At 34.4% G+C, this 22,426-nt stretch overlaps 1 protein-coding gene across 2 annotated transcripts in view; it reads right to left on the bottom strand.

The window, feature by feature from the left end:
• Nucleotides 1-14,564, bottom strand: part of LOC134243996 (Golgi apparatus protein 1-like) — a 34,682-nt gene extending 20,118 nt beyond the window's left edge. The window contains exons 1-15 of one of the 2 annotated variants that reach the window (XM_062726237.1): nt 14,161-14,564; nt 12,675-12,707; nt 12,492-12,578; nt 11,702-11,917; nt 11,128-11,373; nt 10,742-10,925; nt 10,226-10,467; nt 9,581-9,702; nt 8,991-9,092; nt 4,186-4,378; nt 2,999-3,142; nt 989-1,141; nt 517-630; nt 277-365; nt 16-130 (exon numbers count right to left, since the gene is read on the bottom strand). In XM_062726237.1, the coding sequence (XP_062582221.1) occupies nt 16-130; nt 277-365; nt 517-630; nt 989-1,141; nt 2,999-3,142; nt 4,186-4,378; nt 8,991-9,092; nt 9,581-9,702; nt 10,226-10,467; nt 10,742-10,925; nt 11,128-11,373; nt 11,702-11,917; nt 12,492-12,578; nt 12,675-12,707; nt 14,161-14,556 (2,436 nt within the window). In that variant the 5' untranslated portion in view covers nt 14,557-14,564. Of the gene's footprint in view, nt 1-15; nt 131-276; nt 366-516; nt 631-988; nt 1,142-2,998; nt 3,143-4,185; nt 4,379-5,466; nt 5,627-8,990; nt 9,093-9,580; nt 9,703-10,225; nt 10,468-10,741; nt 10,926-11,127; nt 11,374-11,701; nt 11,918-12,491; nt 12,579-12,674; nt 12,708-14,160 lie in introns of both variants that reach the window. The other variant, XM_062726238.1, reaches the window with a different exon arrangement.
• Nucleotides 14,565-22,426: the final 7,862 nt, after the last annotated feature.

Genomic DNA, 22,426 nt, shown 5'->3' on the forward strand with positions numbered 1-22,426 from the left:
TAGTACATTACTTACCCTCTCTAAGACTTCCACACGTAGCTGTTTTCTGCAGACTCTGTCAATTCGCTGCTTCTCGTCTAACAACGTGTCATTTCTAACGTGCTCACTGAGACAGGAAATCACTTCATTTCTAACAAAAGACAAATATTCATCTGATGACAGAAAAAAATTTTACACTTTTGTAGGTGACTTATTTCTCATAAAATGCAACATTATATGCAATTAATTTCACATGTACCTATGTATATATATGTAACAAAAAATATGGTGCCATACTTTGTTTTCTTGTTTTTGCAGAACTTGGAAACAGAGCGCTTGCAAGCTTCTTTGAACTTGTGATCAAATCTGAAATTCTTCATTGATATCTGCAAAAAAAGGCAAAAATTATATACCATAAAATATAGAAATCTACTACTGTATGATAAAATTGTACAAAATTGTTGGTCCCTAGCACTTCACCAGAAGCATTTTTCACTGTAAATGATAGGGAGACAGAGAACAGGAGAATTAACTAACCAGTTGGTGATGCTCGATGCCCGCTCGACATTTCTCGTTCATATCTTTTCTGTTTTTATTCTCTATCAGACACTCCATGATATCATCTGTGTCGTCTTCATCCACATTTTCATCCTGTCAAAAAGAAAGCAGATACCAGATATTGTATTATCGAATCAATTTTCAGACAACATTTTTGGGAAAAATTTGACGTATCTCTCCCAATACTTAATGTACAGCATCACCAATCTCTGTTTACTGGACTTTTAACACTTTAATTGAAACACCACAACTTGCCAGTTGAGGGTTAAAAAATTTAGACCTGTAACTCTGCACTTATGGTCTTTTAGTAGCAAGGGCTCTTTTTTGTGTCAGCATCTACTGTGACACGGGACTTAAGTTTATTCTGTCTCATCCAAAAAAACCAATCTCCACGTCACACAGTGGAATTTGAAAGGAAGAGACTATGATTATTATAATATGATACACCTACTGTGTCACAGAATTTGCTGATCATGGGGGTACAGGCTTTCATCAGAATGATGTCCAGCTCTGGCATTTCGTCTTCGTCCTCCGTGAAGTTTCCTATGACATCCTGACACTCAGGGTCTAAGGTGTCGTAATGCTCTTGTAAACAGGCAATTTCCTACAGAAATAAATCAACAAACATACAGTTAAACAGGGTAATGGCAAACAAGCTTATAAGGAAGTAATGCTTAAAGAGAAGTGTATTTCATTCACAGAAGGTTTAAAATGTATTGGAAACTTGAATAAGAAATAATAAATAAGGTTTAAAACCAGACAAAAATGAATATCCCTGGAACTTCATTTAAGTGTATCGATCTGTTTTACATAGATTTTAAAGGTTTCTTCATATCAAAGTCTATCCAACCACACACCAATGCAAGATTCTTTTTAACACATGTTTTACACTTAACCATGATACATTTTACACTTCATTTAACTAACTTAAACACTTTCACACAAACAGAGGCCCATGGGCCATATCACTCACCTGAGAAGTTTTGACCATGTGATTCTTAACCAGATTTCCCCCTTGTAATACCTATTATGACCCCATCGTACCCCAAGGGTCTTAATTTGGACAATTCAAATTCCCTATTGTGGCCCCGCCAACCCCTGGGGGTTATGATTTGAACAATTTAGAATCTACACTACCTAAGGATGCTTCCACACTAAGTTTCAGCTTTTCTGGCCCAGTGGTTCTTGCAAAGAAGATTTTTCCTATATATTTCTATGTAAAATTTGATTCCCCATTGTGGCCCCGCCCAACCCCTGGGGGTCATGATGTGAACAATTTAGAATCTACACTACCCCAGAATGCTTCCACATAAGTTTCAGCTTTTGTGGTCCTGTGGTTCTTGAGAAGAAGATTTTTAAAGATTTTTCCTATATACCGTACATGTATTTCTATGTAAAACTTTGATTCCCTATTGTGGCCCCGCCCAGCCCCCGGGGGTCATGATTTGAACAATTTTGAATCTACACTACCCAAGGATGCTTCCACATAAGTTTCAGATATTCTGGCCCAGTAGTTCTTGAGAAGATTTTTTCTATATATTTCTATGTAAAACTTTGATTCCCTATTGTGTGGCCCCGCCCAATCCCGGGGGTCATGATTTGAACAATTTAGAATCTACACTACCCCAGGATACTTCAACATAAGTTTCAGCTATTCTGTCCCAGTAGTTCTTGAGAAGAAGATTTTTAAAGATTTTTCCTAGATATTTCTATGTTAAACTTTGATTCCCTATTGTGGACCCGCCCAACCCCTGGGGGTCATGATTTGAACAACTTAGAATATACACTACCCAAGGATGCTTTCACATTAGTTTCAGCTTTTCTGGCCCTTTGGTTCTTGAGAAGAAGATTTTTAAAGATTTTTTCCTATATATTTCTATGTAAAATTTTGATTCCCTATTGTGGCCCCGCCCAACCCCTGGGGGTCATGTTTTGAACAATTTAGAATTGACACTACCAAAGGATGCTTCCATGTAAGTTTCAGCTTTTCTGGCCCTGTGGTTCTTGAGAAGAAGATTTTTAAAGATTTTTTCCTATATATTTCTATATAAAATTTTGATTCCCTATTGTGGCCCCGCCCAACCCCCGGGGGTCATGATTTGAACAATTTAGAATTTACACTACCCAAGGATGCTTCCATATAAGTTTTAGCTTTCCTGGTCCAGTGATTTTTGAGAAGAAGATTTTTAGTGACCCCACCCTATTTTTGTCTTTTCTTGATCATCTCCCATTGGGAGAGAACTTGGCCCTTCATTTTAACAATTTAAATTCCCCTTCACCCAAGGATGTTTTGTACCAAGTTTGATCAAAATTGGCACCGTCGTTCTTCAGAAGAAGTTGAAAATGTGAAAAGTTTACAGATGGACAGACAGCTAGACGGACGGACGACGGCCTTCGGCTCAGGGGAGCTAAAAAACAGTAAAAGCAGTATCATAATATATATTTCTAAGTGCAGTTGTACCTGGTTTGTTCCCGGATCATCAGAATCGGAGCAATGCATTCCGAGATCTCTGAGACAAGCCTGCTCGATCTCAGGCTTCAGTTGAACTCGCTGGGCTCGCTGCTTCATCACTCTCTTGATCTCAATCTTGCACTGCTTGGAAACCTGTATCATTCATTTGTAAAGAGTATAAGAACTGTGCATCTACAGTCCCTTACATTTAGAATTTTTATACAATTCAAAAAATTTTTACCAAATCACATGAGATTAATTAAGTATTTCATTTCTTTTTACTGACTGCTATAGAGTCTTATTTTTCTCCATAAATAAAGATTTAATAAATAGTTCTTTTTTTAATTACACATGCTGATTAAATATTTTAAGCTTTATCCGGTTAATAGGGGAGTGAAACATAAGATAAAAATTCTGCTAGATAAAGCATTTTCATTCTTTGACAAACAATGGTTGAGATTACTGACAAATTGAATAAAGAACAAATATTTTCAAACACCACATACATATAATGGCGAAGGTTTTTGTGCAACATTCATCCATCAACAATTTGAATTGCAATATTATCCACATCTAAACAAAGCATGCATTATTAAATTTGTTTCCCATCAATGCCATCATGCACCAATATAAATGACAATCTTGACAATATGTAGAGCCAAAAAATCTTGTAAGATGTAAGCTGAAATAAGTTTACTCTAAACCAAAAACACCATATTAAGAAGCAGTGTAAATGTCCTAGCTTGTTGAAACCCCCAATAAATACCTGCATTTTTACTCATGTACTAGCAGATAAAACAAACAGCAAAGATATTACACCATTTTCTTAAGTGAAGCAGCTTGAAATACCCATATTTTGAAGCTTTCAATAAATTTAGTTAATACTCAGTCCTGACTGACCTGAGTATATTTCTACCTCTTCCTGAACTTTTGCAAACACACAATAGAAGAAATGTTATGCACACCAGACCAGACTATTTACAGTGTTTTAGTATGCCACTCATAGAACCAATCTAATTAAAATCAGACTTCCTAGATTCGTAAAAACAGCACACATAATGTTGGTGGCACACCTAAAAGAAAGCCTACTAAACATTAACATCATACCCCTTTTTCCTAATGTTAGATTTGACCTCAGATTAGAACTAAAACACGCTGAATCTAAAAGTCCAGAAACAATAAACAAAGACCTGTACCCCTTTCTCTGCATTAGCTGGATCCCCCTTTCTCCCTTTCTTTTCTTTTTCCTGCTTAAAATGTCTGAACAAGCATGCGACGACATATGCCGGCTTCTTGTCATCTTTGTGTCGACTCTCCAGCCAGTCGCCCTTGACGCCACACAGCTCCCGGGCGGGGCGGCGACATTTTTTGAACAACTGTTGATCCAATCTGAAGGGGAAAACATTCCTAGATTTGCCGTTATCAAACCTTGACTATGTCCTCCTCTGTAACACTCTCTGTGGTGAACAGCTGGTGATGCTGTAGTTTCATTTTGTTAGTAAAAGCATGCAAGCAGCTAATTAAAGCAAATATTATATATTTCAAAGCAAAAGTGCATATGCAAAAAGGTCAGGATGTCAAGACAATGGTGCAGGTTCTATCATGCATGTACAGAAAAATTCAATTATACACCAAGTGAAAATAGGTTAAATATGTTTGTGCATATTTCTATATGATTCAAAGCTCAGATATATGAATTCAAAGAAAAAGAATCATCTAAAATTTCAAGTATGGAGTAATTCTAATTTTCTCAATTTTAAAGAAAAGATTTTCTTAATTTTCTTGCATACAGACAAAAACAATTTCATTTTCTCTCAAAAGCATTACTTTTTGTTTTTTTTTTACTAATTTCTTTTAAAGGCTTTAAAATGTATCAGTCTTTGTAAGTATAAATGATAAAAGTTTATCCTTGATCTTTCATCTACATTTTTTATATCTCTAGCTTGGTCAAATATAGAAAAGATTCTTATTCTTTTGGTATTAAGAGTTTAATAAATCAAACTTATCTTTTAACAAAAACTTGACTTGCATGAAAGAGCTTTGTAATGGTTGAAAAGCACATCAATGGTTAGAGGACACAGCTTGGAAAGGCAACATACCCAACACTAAAAATAGGATCAGGCCCTGCTATCCAGCAATAGAGAGATGCAGCATCTAGTACAGTGAAAACTGAACAGCTTGACCCCCAAAGCAATACCATAAACTTTACTCATATTTTGTTCCATTTTTTCCCCAAAATATGGTTTACACTGACACTTCAACTCAATAATTGGAAATCCACTTTTTTTTTTAAAGTTCTGTTCAAATTTAAATCCATAATCTGATATTACATTAAATCTATATTCTGATATGTATTCTGAAACTACCAAGTAGCTTTTTGTATATTGTAATCAACATTTTCAAATAGAGTTATGAATTGCTTTGATGTCAGAACTGCATGTCACACTGTACATTTTTGTTACATGGCGACACCTCACCTTTGGCCCATCGTCATGTTGCTTCATGTGGCGATACAGACAGGGCAGTACTAGGGGTCCCATATCGGGGGTCATTGACTGCGGACTGGCCCAGTCCTCAGGGGCAGAACAGAGTTTCTGGGCATCTTTATGACATTTCTTGTACAGAGCTGGGTCAAGCCTGGAAACACATGGCCAGGCTGAGTTGTTTTATCCATGGCATTTAAATTTAGCTTTAAATATTTCATCACTTCCTAAATTTAATTTCAAAAAAGTTTCTACTAACAATTTCTTGCAGATATTTTAGCTAAAACTTCTAAATAAAATATGAGTTTTAAGACTATCAAATATTTATTTGGAATGTTTTTGACAATTGTCAAACACTTTGAAAGCAGCTGGCCATAAGAGTATACATACACTATTTTCAACTTATTTAAAGTTGTTAAACCATAAAAGTGCAAAGATTGTATGCAATGAAAGCAAAATACATGTATTCTGAAAATGATGTAAAAAGCTATGCATGTGCATTTTCTTTTCTCTGTGGTTTACATTTTTTAATCTATTTTGAGTGATTAAATTGATAAACAATCTGTGTAGAATAAAAAAAATGTTACAAGTTCAATGTTCGCATGAGCAGGATACTTTCAAAACAATGAGAGCTTCACATGAGTTTCACAGAAGAAAAACATAGGTAATCAGAGATTACAGAGCTCACCTCAACGAATGTTGTCTTTAAGTAAGGCAAATTAAGTCACATGATACTTTGGAATAGACCTATATAAAAACTTAAAACTAGTTCTTCATCATGAAAATGTAATTAAAATCCAGCATCTGAAGCAAGATTGAGAGTTTTCCTCCCTTGATGCATCATTTGTGCAACTTTGGTTTATATAAAGCCTTATAGTTTCTTGGTGATAGACCTGCACCCATAACTTTTACGAGGTCTATTATCTGGAAAATGTACGTCGAATTCAGCATCTGAAGCAAGTCCATTAGTGTGCATCCTAAGATGTATCATCCATGCAAGTTTGTTCAACATAGAGCTCAAAGTTACTTGGAAATGAAACCTGTATAAAAAACTAACCTTTTCACTAATCCGGAAAATGTGATTCAGCTTCTTAGAATGCACCCTTAGATGTACCATCCATGCAAGTTTGGTCATTATCGGGTTCAAAGTTACTTGGAAATGAATCCTGCACCATAAACTTTAACCTGTTTACTCGTCAAGAAAATGTAGGTCAGATTCAACATCCGAAGCAAGTCTGGTAGTATGCATCCTAAGATATACCATCCATGCAAGTTTAGTCATTAAAGGGTTCATAGTACCTTGGAAATGAAACCTGCACCAAAAATTTTAACCTGTTCACTCAACCGGAAAATGTAGGTCAGATTCAGCATCCGAAGCAAGTCTTGTAATATGCATCCTAAGATGTACCATCCATGCAAGTTTGGTCATTATATGTCTCATTGTAACTTGGAAATGAAACCTGCACCAAAAACTTTAACCTGTTCACTCAACCGGAAAATGTAGGTCAGATTCAGCATCCGAAGCAAGACTGGTGGTATGCATGCTAAGATGTACCATCCATGCAAATAGTATCTTCGAAATGAAACCTGCACCAAAAACTTTAACCTGTTCACTCAACCGGAAAATGTAGGTCAGATTCAGCAAAATGCAAAAGATGTACCATCCATGTAAGTTACAAGGGCTTATCGGAAATGAGACCTACACCAAAAACTGCACCAAAAATGTTAACCTGCACCAAAAACAATAACCTGGTCTGACATTCCTTTGCTGAAATTGCAGCATCTGAAACTTTGACTGGTACAATGAAACACACTAGAAACATCTTCCATGCATGTCTAATCAATATAGGTAAAAAGAAAACTGCTCCAAAAAACTTAACCTTAACCCGGGACGCCGACGCCGACAACGACGCCGACACCGACGCCGAGGGTATCACATAAGCTCCCCCCAACTTCGTTGAGGTGAGCTAAAAATGAAAAAGAAATCAATAAATATATATATATATTTAAACATGAGCTGCACCAAGATCAATACCATGTAAATTCATTAAATTGTGCCAGTATGTCTGTTTTCTACAGAGAAAAACAAAACTGTCTAAATCCCCAGTACTCTTGTTGGAAATCTGATCACTCAAGGCAGACAGACTGATCTGAACAGCTTGCTAGTATTTTCAATCAGATATCAATTACACTTGTTGCAGTTATTGATCTTTAGTTCATAGGAAATTATTTGGAATTATTGTGAAAATGTCCTGTTTCAACAGAATCACACCTGGCTTTTGATTGCATTATTCAGTATGCTATTGATTTTACAAGGACAGAAAACAGGGCTACAGGTTTTTAATTGTCTCGAGTATAAATGCATTATTACTTGGTATGTTCTAGAAGCATTAGAAGCACATCTGCTTACATTGTTCAGAAAAGATGTTAGAATACATCCATATATATGATGAATTACATGAATTTTGGAAAGAACAGAAGATTATAATTAATAGCACTTTTTTAGATCATAGCAATTAAGTTTTTTTTTATAAGTGATGGCTTATGAAGAATGGAAAGAAGTTGTTTCTTTGCATTCTCTTCTACAAGTAAAACTACATAATCATACTGTGAAATTTTCAAGTGGTTGAATTTATGCTAACTATGAGAGAGAAAAAAATTGAAATTAGGATAGTAGATGTTAAAGAAAGAAAAGAAGAAATAAATCTAACTCTGTAAGAAAACAAAAAGCAAAAAGGCAGAATTCACACTTAAAAAAAAGTTACATTCAAACAAAGCTCTGATTTAAGTCTAAAGAAGGCAGTAAGAATTGTAAACTGTGAAATCAACAAAGCAAGCAAAAATTCTATTCTACACTGCGAGATCAGATAGAATGTTTCAATGTAATATGTACAAATTTCTCATTTTAAAATTTCAGTGGCTGGTTAGGTAATATGCTTATGGGAGCTGTACATATATACTATCTACTTTTGACATTATTTCTGTTACAGTCTTTACTAAACACAGAGGTATTGAATAGCTGACAGAACTAATATAAAGGTTCCAATTATATTCCAGAATTCCTTTTTTTTTTCTTTTTTAGATTTTTATAAGTGTAATAATCATTAAAATAAACTTTTGTACCAACTGAAATTAAATTTTCAGTAGATAAATTTATCCAATGATTAAAAATGTCTCAATCATAAAATGTCAACTGCATGTACTTGTGTGACTGAACATCATGAAATTTTAGATAGAATGATTATGTTTGTATTCATAAAAATAAATACATATGTACTTTTCTTTAAATACATGTGTAAAATAGGATTGACAAATCATTAAAAATCAAAACTCTGCCTCATTGATCTATGTGCAATTGACAGTGCATATAATTATTTCTATATTTTACTTTAAATTAATCAGTGAAATCAAATTAGAAATTGAGACCTATTAATGTGAAACCAAACTATAAATGAAGTTGAGCCTCTTTCAATATTTAACATTACTTTAACTGTATGTGTCCTTGACAATGAATTTACCTGAAGTCTCTGGCCACAAAGTACTGTATCTCCATCAGTCTCTCCTCACACTCGTCTTGCATGATCTCGGAGTCCAGGTGATCCATCAAACAGCTGATCACTCTACAAGGTCAAGTCCAAATGTCAACATGATGTCGAAATTGACATTGTCTTCATGGCAAGGCTAGAGGTTAACCTCTTGTCAAAACTGACAGTCAACTCATCACTGTAAACCTAGATGTAAACATCATGTCAAAACTGACATTGTAACCATTGTACTCACAAAATGATATTGTAAAATTTTTTAAAAAGTTTGTGAGTTCAAATTAGTACCATTTTGTATCAATCACTGTGTTCAAGGTACATGTACACATCTATGTAAGTACTTGTATATGTAGGTAAAATACAAAAAAATGTCACCCGTTGAATCTTAATAAATTAATATAACAATTTACAGTGACTTTAGTGTACTAGCAAGTGCAGTATAGTCACAAACTTTATATAAAAGACTAATTTATACATTGCTGCAATATAAATTTACATATGGTACAACTTAAATTGATATTTGAAAGTTTTGCAGCCTCCTGAATTAAATATAAATGCTAGCTAACCTGGCATCCCCTGGTTGTATATGTTTACAACCGGCTTGTACGACAGGTTCACATGCCTTTTGTAACACCCTGTCCATTCTATAATCACTGGCAGGATCAGCCTCCTGAATCAATGCCTCCAGCTGAAGAAGATAAAATATTCATCAAACCCATTCACTCCCACAGACATTATACATTTTAATCCATAATACCAAGTACCTGGTAATAATATTTTTCTCCATTTCTAAGGATTTATTTATGATGCAGTGTTTTCCCTAGGAACCGGCTACCAGCCAAATTGACCGCTTCAATTGACAAAAATGCTACTTTGAAATAAAAATTTGTTACAAGGTCCATAGAGATTTTGTTCATAAACCTCAGCCCCTTGCCTGTTACAACTGATCTCTAACCCTTTACTTTGAAATAAAGGGAAAACACTGTGATGTGTTTAAAAACAAATATTTTGATTACCATGGACTTGAACATAAGAGCAACTTTCTTCTCTAGGTAATTTAACTTAAAAATCTCAGATTCATAGATGTTTTTTTAATCAAATCAAGTCTTAATGAAGAGGTTTGATTCTTTATCTTAACATTACAGCTGGTACAATCGGGAAGACAGTGTAACACAAATTCTAATTCAAGAACAAACAGAGATGAGCCCTACCGCTCTGCGACATTTAGCTGTGATTGGTTTATGCTGCTTGTGTCCTCGTTGGTCCCTGTCGGGCCGAGCCAGATCCATCAGACAGTGAATTGTCTTGCCTCCCCTCTCTAAGCCCTTGTCACACGACTCCTGTATCTCCGTTTTACAGTCGGATAAAATCTCCGGGCTGATTGAGTAGTCCTCCATCAGTTCCTGTCGAAGTTCTGCCATCTCTGCTTGGCATTCAGCACTTATGTGTTTCTCTGTATAAAAATCAATGTCTGATTCATTTGCTTTGAATAGTATATTAATCATCATTTCAGAGACTAAGAAAAGACTTTTTTAATAGATATTAAATGACAAACAAAACCAGGAAATTTAAAACCATGACATAACTAACAGCAGAATTTTCAACTTGAAGTTTCAAACAGGCCACAAGGAATAAAAATATGCACAAAAAAGCATGTTTTTGACTTTGGAAATTATTTTCCCAAAACAGTTTTGATACTTTTTATAATTGTTATTGCAACTGTATACCTGTTTTAATAGCATTTTCCAGGCACAATAAAATGGTGGCCCTGCGAAAGTCACCCCCTTCCTCTGTGTCCTTTTTAAAACAATGGTGTTCCTTCATGTCTTGGTGACAGGCACTGTAGAATGTCTTCTCTACTTTGACGTCCTGAGCAATGAGTTGCTGTCTCACCGTCAACATCTGTTTACACTGCAATCAGCAAGCATACACCAATGTCACTTCAAATTAATTTACACAATGTGATATTGAGATTGTCTTGATTTCTTGGGAAAAAATTGCTGTCCCAAAAATTCTTTAACTCATGTATGTTAACTCAAAGGGGTGTTAGAAAAAGACAAAAAGTATACAAGGGATAAACTGTGTTTTCAAAAAATTAAACTTCAAAGCATACCTTTGGTGACATTTTTTCATTGAATTTGTGTTTAAAGAGACATTCGTATATTTTCCCTCCTCCTGCAGGTACCTCGTCACACAGATGTTCCCTGTCCTCGCGACAGGCATAGTACAGCTGGCGATCCAAGTGGTAGTCGTCCGCCTGTAGTTCCGCCACTCGTAATAATTGCTTCCTACAGCCATCCGCTAAATCTCCGATCTTGTCGGCTAAACATTCTAGTGTTTTTCCTTGAGAATGAACATCCTGAAAATAAAGATTTACACATTTTTTTATCAGAGCAATTGAAATATACATGTACACATTCAAATACATACAGTAGGTTGATTTTGGCATTATTGGCGAAGGTGTTGAGGTTGCTTAAATTAAAATATTGCTAAAAATCAATTGTGTTTTATTTGTAATAGATTCTTTAGTGAGCATTTTAAAATCAATAAAAACATATCTCACTAAAAATAAAATAACAGTTTTAAGGACAAATCGCTAAATTTGCATCTCACTAAAATTTCAACTTATAGAGTATCAGTTTTTTCTTCACATCCTACAAACAACCATTTCAGTCCATTTTTCTTACATTTTCATCCAATGGAGCCACTCTTCCACAGCTAAACTGGGTAATATCTTTACCACACTGGTCTACGAAATGATATATCAGTCTGTAGTCACTGAACACAATCCTGGCCATTTTCTCCAGGTATGTCCGACAGTTTCCCGTGATGTTCACAATGTTGTCTACTAAGCATGGTATAATCAGTCCCTTGCCTTTCCCCAGCTCTGAACATTCTTTGTTCTAAAATGTAATGGAATTATTATTGCATCATCTCCTAAATATGCATACATTTTTGTATATTAATGTACATGTATATGCTCTTCAAAAGAAAAAGAGAAAGTCTTATCTCTCTTGCAGACATTATCTACTATTGTCAACTGATTTAAAAGAATCTTGTTGAACAGAAACAAGATTTACCAATTTTCATTGCAATTCAAGGTTAATTTGATTTGTCTTAGGTACACCTAAAACAATTAATTTGATCATGGTATTAGAAAGATCATTTATCTGCAAGTTTAATGCATAGGACTATGCAATGTGTTGGAACTTTATAACCTTAGACTAATTTAAGTGACCTCAAAAAACAAATTGTTCTCTAACAGATTTCTTCCTCATTTTCCTTAATTTATGGGCCTAATATTCTTTCAACATAAATGTTCAAGGATGCCTAATAATGTGATGTTCATATTCATAGTTATTTGAATCCAGGGCCTTGAACCAAGCATCAAATTTAGTTTATACATTCTTGATGAGGCACTAAAAAAAGAAAGAAATGCAATACATGTATCTGTATTTATCAAAGATGCATACAGACCTGGCTAAGTTCCTGCTTACACACTTCTCCAGCTGCATAGTCAAACCTGTCGTCTTGTGTTAAATTCAGTTTGTATTTCCATAAAAACTGAAAGTGAAAAGGGATTATACATTTTGGTAAAGTTCAAATTCAAAATCAAAAATTATTTACACCAATGATATTTGAATTGTTTAAATCACTTACATGCTGACAAACTTCTGATAAATCTTCCATTATCTGAAAATAAAGGGAAATAAAACATATATAAACACAAGAATGAAGTTTATCATGAACTTTTATTTCTTTAAGTTGATAAAAAAATAAAGAAAAAGCTACACTTATGATAAATGATTTTTTTTTCTTTGTTGTAGTTGATAATGTAAGAAAAATGAATGTTAAATCCTGAAGTTAATCATTAAATATAGAAATCTTAGAAAAATCAAACTTCAACGAACTTTTGCACTGTTATTACATATTGAGCACAGCGAACAGCACAAATTTTTGCTCACAATGCAAGCTCTAACAACAATACCTGGGCAAAGAAAAAACTGGGACTTGGGACATTGATCTTAATGAAATTTTTTTTGCAGTAACCTCTGAATTCACAAAGACACAATCCATTGTGAACTGCATCTCACCGCAAATTACTTTCTTGTGGGTATGATCAACAAAAAAATTAACCTAGTATCTTGCAGATAAACAGTAGTTTTAAAGTTCTTCATAAATGTAAGCAGAGTGACACTTTACACTCTGAATTGGTAATGCAACATTAAGCATCATGTGACATACTAAATAAATGTCACATGTGGTTTGGAAAGACAGATCTAGAAATTAAACGTTAAAACTGAATAAATATCTGCCCTCCCCCTAATGGTCACACTGTCAACACATTAAACATCATTTCAAAATGGCATTTTCATTGCTTTGATTAACCAGATAAAGGTTCTCTGTAGTAATCATACTCTTTTCAATGTGTGAAAAACAAGTTTATCAGGTCCGGCACAATCTCTTGATTAAGCTATATAGCTTTAAAAAGCTATATAGCTCTATTAAGCTATTCAAAACAGCTTGATAAAGCTATTTATATGCAATTTTTCACAAAAACATTTTTTGAAAGAAATAAACAAAAAGTCGCAAGTATTTGACTATTCGTATATGTACTATGAATTAACAAAAATACAACCTAAATCATAGAAAGTTCTAACATTGCTGCCGTTGAATACTTTTAATCAAAATAAGAATTTCCATTGTTTGAGTAACTGTGTGTGCGGTGAGGCGTGGGTTAGTATGATTGCTTCTAATTGTGCTGAACTGTTACTAATCAATTATCCTGTTGGCCATAACTGGCCTCCTTTATAATTTCATTAAAGAAATAACTGTGTGGTCACTCATCAATAGCCCCAAAACTGTTAAAACTTTGAGTTCAAAGTCTCTCAAGGAGACGTAATTTGGTGAGTGATTGTTACATGCATTGTATTCAGAAGAGTACAAAGTTTAATATTTCCACTGCACCAAGGTGCGACTTTTTGCACATGTTGAAAAAATAACACATTTGAGAAAAAAGTCTGAGAAAATAGCTAAATCAAGCTATTCTGAATAGCTTAATAAAGCTATATAGCTAAATCAAGCTATATAGCTTAATCAAGAGATTGTGCCGGACCTGTTTATATGCTGCAAAAGAAACAAATACCTTCGTGTCATACTGTAAGCAATCCAGAATGGCAAAATTATTTTTGTATATTTTGGGGTTACAGTGCTTTATGATATCATCTGCACATTCTCTGCTCTCTGAGAGTCTGAAAGCTGTTGGTTTCCCAGCAACAGGCTGTTTTCTTTGTCCATCTGCTCCACTTAGACCCTGATTCTGCGAACGTTGAGATTGGTCGCCTATCGGCTGTCGATGTCCAGCAGATTGTCCTAGTACTTTTGACTGTGAATTATCTTGCGGTGGTCTATATGCAGGAACTGAACCCCCAACAGCATTCAAAACTTCTCCATTCACTTGAAAAACAAATACGATAAGCAATGTCAACCTCAGCATCATTACACGTCGCTCATTGGAATCCATCTTAGAGGAAGTTCTCATTACCGATATCGCTCCGAAAGTCGTAAATGGCAGTGGGCAAAAAAATTGAATAAAAGTCTTCAATTGATGTACATTTGCAGTTCGTTTTCGACTTTTAAAATTTTCCTCAATGTGAACGAATAATCAGTTTCAATATATATATATGAAATTAGGAATATATTTTGCACAATAATATCTAAGTAAACAAGTTCCGGTTTATTTATATTTTAAAACTAACCCTGGCGGAATAATAAATTCCGCTTAAATATACAAATACTAAATATTGATCATTTAAAGTTGTATTATAAGAAAATATATATGTATGTATCTTTTTGCAGTGGACAATATATGTATATTACAAATATTGCACTTTTTAAAAATTTGATAATATGAAACATTGTAGAAATCTAATTTTTCTGTGTTGTACTTGTATTCCACGAATTAAGGTCAGACGACACGTTCCTCAAAAATATATAATTTTTCTCAAGAATTTGTCATTGAAGTAAAGGTAATTAAAGAAGTTTCCTCACAAAAAATTAGGGTACCTTACCATGCATTTGGCCAAGATACAAGCTTAAGAGGGTCATATTTCTTATATAACCTTATGGGTAATCTTCTAAATGGCCTATAACACAATTTTCGGTGTACTTATATTTAAAAATATTTTAAAAACAATGTAGAAATCAATAGAGAATGACAAATATGAATATTTTTATATAATACCAAGAGATACAAAACATTTAATTGAGGAACATGTCGTCTGACCTTAATTGAAACCTTATTTTATAATAGGTGATAAAACAATTCATTTCCATTTATTTATTGATTCACCAAACATGTTGGCATAATTAAACCAAAGGTTTGTGCGATGTACCTCTGATAAAATATTTTAATAAAAATTATTTAATAAGACAATTCCATTCTCACTGTTTGCCATTGCCAATTTTTGTCGGCTTACTGCTAACCCCCAACTGTGACATGCAGCTTTCTGTCAAACTGGCAACTGATTGCTATAGCCAACTGCTTAACATGACATCTAATTAGGCCTGTATAGGAAGCAATTCCAGTTTTGGGGAACATACCAATGGTACAATTCCTTTGCAAGCAAAAAAAAAAGTAATCAGACGTTATTATTGAGTGGGCACAAATGTTTTCTGTAGTATACAATAATTCTTTATATCGGCAAAATTATTGGAGAAGGAACACCCCCCTTCTCCCGTCACCTCTGTTTAGGATCGATTACGACCATGCTTATTACGATTGCCAGCTTCTCACTGCTAAATATTGGCCATTGTCATGCAACTATTTACTGCAAAATTACTCCAAATACCAACTTACACTGCCAACTGATCGTCGTTGTCAATTTAAGTGCTTACTGTCAACTGCATGGTTGCAATTGCCAACAGCTAACTGCAAAGTTTGATCATTACCAACTACTTATTGCCAAATGCATGTATATCATCGCCAACTTTTTAATGCCAAATGCATGATTGCCCTTGTCAATATTGCCTACTGCCAACTAAAGGCCATTGCCAATTCATTACTGCTCTCTTATTGCCAATGCCAATTATTTACTACCAATGGTTCGCCATTGCCAATTGTTATAATTATCCACTGCCAACTGATCGGCATAGCCAACTGCTCATTGCTAACAGATCGCCATTGAAATACATATAATGTACTTGACTGTTTTTTAGCATCTGGGGATCTTTAATAGTTTCTTTCAGAGTCAAATGAACCAAGATCATGTTATATAACATTATGGAGAGTATTTCTACAAGAAATAATAATAAATGAAGCAAAAAAGGATGAAGGACTCGTAAACTCCATTTCACGGCATATGTTGCGGATCTGGAGGGATCCTCTTGTCAGTCTATTCTGTTTACAGAACAGGCATTCGTCTACATCGATAACGATGTTATGGATGTCGTAGATTTAGTCGAAAGCCTGTTCACTTTTCATCACAGGTACTTGTTGACAGGACCCCCCCCCCCCAATATATGACCCCTAGCTTGCAATTTTTTGGGGTACAATTTTATTTATTATACTTCCTTTTCAAGTTTACAATATTTTTTCATATTATTTTCAAAATTCATTTTTAACTCAAAAATGGGTTAAAACTCCAAATAACCGTTCCGTACAAAAAATACCCCTCTAACAATCTCCCTTATTATGTATAGAGGGCTATTTTTTGTTTTTGGGAGGGAGGGGGGGGGGCTTGTCTACAAGTACCCGTGCTTTTCTTAAGAAAACAGATAACTTATTTCATCGGAGAACAATTATTTATTTTCAAGGATATATAAATCATTTCCATATAAATAAATAATCTGTCCTTTCAAATAAATAACCATTCTCCATCCAATGACCTGGAAATCATAAATTTATTTAATCTGACACAGACAGTTAATTTAAAAAATGCTGATATCTATTAATTAAATAAATTTAATGTTTAAAATGATGCCACATCAAAGTATACTGCGCTACTTTACCATTCCGTTATCTAGCGTGTTGTAAAAACTAACCGGTAAAAACCGGAAATATGTCGTCGTCCATGAAAACTCTTGCTAGTAGCTTTTGGAATAGCATTTCCGTTTGTGTAATGGCGCTAGTTTTGAAGAATGATTAATGTGAAGAAATGAAATTCCATACTAGCAGCTTTTGTGTGATAAAAATCCTTTTATTTGTAAAGAAGGTAAAATATTTTCTTGAAAAATCTGCCTAAAATTGGAATTTGTTAGAGTAGAAACTGTAGAATGCATGTTCAAATTTTTATAGTAGGGGTAATTAACTTTATTAAAAGAAGATAAATATTTCGTGACAAGCCCCTGTTGTTCAACTTCATAATTGATAAAAATTAAGAAGTACCATATATATCGAAGTTGGTTAAAATAGACTGTCTCCTTGCAGTACAAACTACAAGGTATCCAAATGGCTACCTTGTCTAGATATAACTTGCCATCCACGGGCACTGGAAGTTAATATAAATATATAGTATGTGTATGTATAAAAAAAAGAAGGGTAGGACACTCTTTTTTAGGCAAATTCGGGTTTGGGGTATTGTAGCCTTTCTCAGAAAACTTGACGCGATTAATCGTTCAGATATAACTTACTTTAAATTTATTTACTATTTCGTTCCGCTTCAATGCTGTCCCTTCGGAGAAAAAGATGTTTTTACACCCCCAAGTGCCTAAGAATTTCGCTGCCTTACTTCCGCTTTATCCAAACTGAATAGAAAGGTAAGTTTTGATTGGTCAATGTCATACACATATTATATATACTATATTAATATTCTTCATTATTCCTAGAAATTATTTGTGAAAAGGCTAAAATATATAAACTGCAACTAACTCTTCAATAAACGTTGAACATACCATGACAAATAAATTGTTTCTCGCTTCATGTATATCCATCTGTCTAAATTTTATTTTATTATTGACCAATCAGAACTTACCTTTCTATTCAGTTTGGATAAACCGGAAGTAAGGCAGTCTAGCGAAATTCTTAGGCACTTGGAGGTATAAAAACATCTTTTTCTTCGAAGGGACGGCATTGAAGCGGAACGAAACAGTAAATATATTTAAAGTAAGTTATATCTGAACGATTAATCGCGTCAAGTTTTCTGAGAAAGGCCTACAATACCCCAAAACCGAATTTGCCTCAAAAAGAGTGTCCTACCCTTCTTTTTTTTATACATACACTCACTATATATTTACATTAACTTCCAGTGCCCGTGTTGCCATCTGAGAGCTATGCATCGTCTCAAGCCACGGTCCGGAGTCCGCATATATAGCTCTCTCCTACCCGTGGCTGCTTGATCACAAAAAGTGTCGTAATCTTGAATATTTACGCCTCTCTATTGTGACGTCATATTCAGTCAGTGGCAAGTTTTGTTTCCATCGCAATCGAAATCAACAACTGACGTCAACAGTATACGAGAAAGATTTCCTATACTGCGATTGGATATTGAAAGGTCGCGATAAAGTTCATCATCCGACTATGCTTTACTCGCATTGATCAATATTTTAATGAGCTACGGAGAATTCTCACCTTGTTCAACCACGGCCAGAATGGGAGAGGAGCGTACAATTTTGCCGTGGTTTGTGACGATGAGAGCTATGTCACTAGTTGTAAAATTGTTGGACACCATACATGCCAACTTTTGAAAATTTTCTTGGGGCAGATTGCGCGTAACGATATTTTTCGAAGTCCTAATTCGCAGCATTTTGTCTTGAAAATAACTATTTGTAGGTGTTTTTTTAATACATTTCAATCTACTACCTTAAATTGTATCATATATTATCACTACTTTAAAGAGTGTTTCCTTTTCTATCAACTTCAACAAAAGCACAAATACAATATCATTTGAAATTTAAAAAAAGACAATTTTATTCAGAATTATTTAATATGTTAATATTAATAATAATTAAGATAAACACACCTCCTGTCTTAAAGAATTTGATACACAAACAGATTATTACATGAATAAGGATGTTAAACTTTGCAAATAAGCTGAAGCAAGTTAAGTTTATGCAGTTACCATGTGGTTACTGTTCATTGTCTGTTGGTAAATTACAAAGTTTATAAGGCTACTTTCAAAGACACATAATTATCCTTTTTTTTTTAGTCAGGGAATATTAAGAAGTCACTTTTAACTTTTTCATTCAAAGTCTACAAAAAAGGCATGGTCTTTTCCTTTCTGAATCACTTTTAATGGTTTCATTGTACTTGCAGGCACATCTTTTCATGTTGGATTTTGGTAGTGTCTTCTCCATGACGTAAATTATAATTTAATGAGGAATGCCGTATTTCCAAAACGTGAAAACCTTTTATAAACGGATTATACGCATATTGTCGAAGTTTGCTATAAAGTGTGAACTCTCACAAGTTTAATCAGTTTGTATCCTGTTGTGTGTAATTCTAAAATTTCCACATCTGGCGTAATTGTCTAGGTTAATATACACTGTTAATGAGAATCGGGAGGCACTGTAATAACTGGTAGCACAGTTGACACCTTGTTGATTACCTGTTATCACTTATCAGCGGCAATAAACAGATATCCTACCGATAAACATTGAAACAGCCATGTTTTCTGCACACGGAAATACTGTACTATTCAAAGCGAATTGGTAAAAAATCCTGATTTTCGAAAAATTGGTAGAAATGGGAGAAAAAGTAAATCGGTAGACAAGCGGTAGACAGGGTTCAAATTCGGTAGACTCCCGAAAAAATCAGGAAAGTTGGCATGTATGGGTCACTGTCAGTTGAATGTCAATCTGCATAATAGCGAGCACAGCGAGTGTCTTGAAGTGCACTCGTCACTGCCAGCTCTAACGACAACGTCTGGGCAAAGAGAAAATTCGAAATACTATAGAATTTTTTACTGCAGTAACTTTGAACCTACAATGCCTTGCTCGTAAACAGTTGATAAAGCTACATTCTCAAGAGAATAACAAACAAAAGTTTAATAAATAGTAAATTTCCCTGATTAAATGAATATATTGCAGACAAATAGTCAATAAAAGGGTTCTTCTTGAAAATCAGCAATTTTCAGGCTTCAGTTTAGTGATGCAACATTATTTACATACATACAACGTCATGATACGGCATAGTCAAAATGCACCAAATATCACGTGTGGTTTGACTGAGCCCGATCTAAAGTAAAACTGCAACTTACCCCCAGGGGCCATGATTTCAACAATTTAGAATCTACACTACCTCATGATGCTATAAAAGTAACTGCGCTCAGTCACCCTAACTGTCGCACTGTCAACATATTAAGAAATATTGGGTTTTTTTTGTTTAAAACACTTAATTGGCATCTTTCACATGTACAAAAGTTATTTCCTTTTTCACTGTTTGCAGTGGCAATCAGGTGTCAGTCGGCAGAAGACTGTTTTTCTTTAGTCTTGAACATCACCAACTTACTGGTGCAATGCCTAACAAATAAAATCTGCATGAATACATTCATTATGTTTCTTTATGCCCCCATAATCAAAGATCTGGCCCTGTCCCTCTGTCTAGCTGTCTGTCTGCAAAAACTTTCACCTTGCCCATAAATTTGAATGGATGGGGCTATGGCTTTCTGAATAATTTCTAACAAATGTATTCATTGTGACAAGACCTTTCTTTGGGTACCACCAAATTTGACCTCTTAACCCTAACATTGGCGTTTGACCCACTTTTACCAAAAAAAAAATTAACTCTAACCATAACTTTTGAACAGTTGGTGCTAGGGTTTTCATACATCACATGTATACTGTAAACCAACTTTTATTTGCGACAACTTTACTTCGCGATTTACCAGGGGTAAACTCGATCGCGACGATTAATTTTCGTGACCAAACCTTTTTTGAATCTGTTGTAAATACAACAGAGACTTTCAGGACCAGTTCGCGGCGAGAAATATTCGAGATGACGAGGCTCTCATGAATCTCGCGAAAATTTCTTGCATGCGAATAAAAGTTGGTTTACAGTATTCATCAGACAAAACTTTCAATTGGTAGAAATATTTTTGACCTTGACCTTAGAGTTTGACCCACTTTTTATGCCCCACCATGAATATAGCAGGGGCATATAGTGTTTGTCATGTCTGTCTTCTGTCCTTCCGTCCTTCCGTCACACTTTGCGTGTAGCTCTGTTCAAAGCTTAGTTTCAAAGAAACTATCCAAGATATTTTCATCAAACTTCACATGCTGATAGATATTGATGAGAGCTTTGCAATTGCATCAACATTTTTTGACCTTGACCTTTTCTTTGACCTTGACCTCACTTTTCTTAAATTAGTGTTTAGCTCAGTTTTAAACATACTATTCAAGATGGTATTATCAAACATCAGATGTTATTATATACTGATGAGAGCTATGCAACTGCATCACCATTTTTAACCTTGACCTTTCCTTTGACCTCTTGACTACACTTTTCTCAAATAAGTGCTTTTCTCAGTTTTAAAGATACCATTCAAGATAGTGTTTACTGTTATCAAACTTCATATACTGATACATACTGAAGAGACCTATTCAACTACATCAACATTTTTGACCTTGACCTTTCTTTTGACCTCACTTCTCTTAAATTAATGATTAGCTCAGTTTTTAAGAAACCATCCATGATATTTTTATCAAACTTCATTAATTGATAAATACTAATGAGAGCTATTCAACTGCATCAACATTTTGACCTTTCCTTTGACATTGACCTTACTTTTCTAAATCAGTGTCAAACTTCATATGCTGATATATACTGATGTAAGCAATTCAAGTGCATCAACATTTTTTACCTTGCCCTTTCATTTGACCTTCGACCTCATGTTTATCAAATTGTGTTAAAGTCAGTTTTAGAAGTCATTCAAGTTATTTTTATCAATCAACATATGTTGATACAAATTGATGAGAGATATTCAACTGCATCAACATTGTTGACCTTGACATTTCCTTTGACCTTTGACCTCACTTTTCCTAAATTAATGCCAAACTTCATATGCTAATACATATTGATGTAAGCAATTCAACTGCATCAACATTTTTGACCTAGACCTTTCATTTGACCTTGACCTCAATTTTATCAAATTGGTTTAAAGTCAGTTTTAAATGAACCGTTCACAATATTTTTTTCAACTCCATATGCTGATGAGAGCTTTTCAATTGCATCAACATTTTTTGACCCTGGCATTTCCTTTGACCTTGACCTCACTTAAAGAAATTAGTGTCAAACTTTATATGCTGATACATACTAATGTAAAGCAATTCAACTGCATCAACATTTAAGATATTCTGATGAAATTTCATACAGTTATACAAATTTTCATGTTGCATTACTAATACACCCTCGGCGGGGCATTCATGTCCTATGGACATATTTCTAGTTAAAAAACTTCAACCATGGCCCTAACATC

Source organism: Saccostrea cucullata, unplaced genomic scaffold, assembly GCF_032062105.1.
Source record: "Saccostrea cucullata isolate Sc308-1 unplaced genomic scaffold, CSIRO_AGI_Scuc_v1 ctg3, whole genome shotgun sequence".
NCBI lineage: Eukaryota > Metazoa > Mollusca > Bivalvia > Ostreida > Ostreidae > Saccostrea > Saccostrea cuccullata.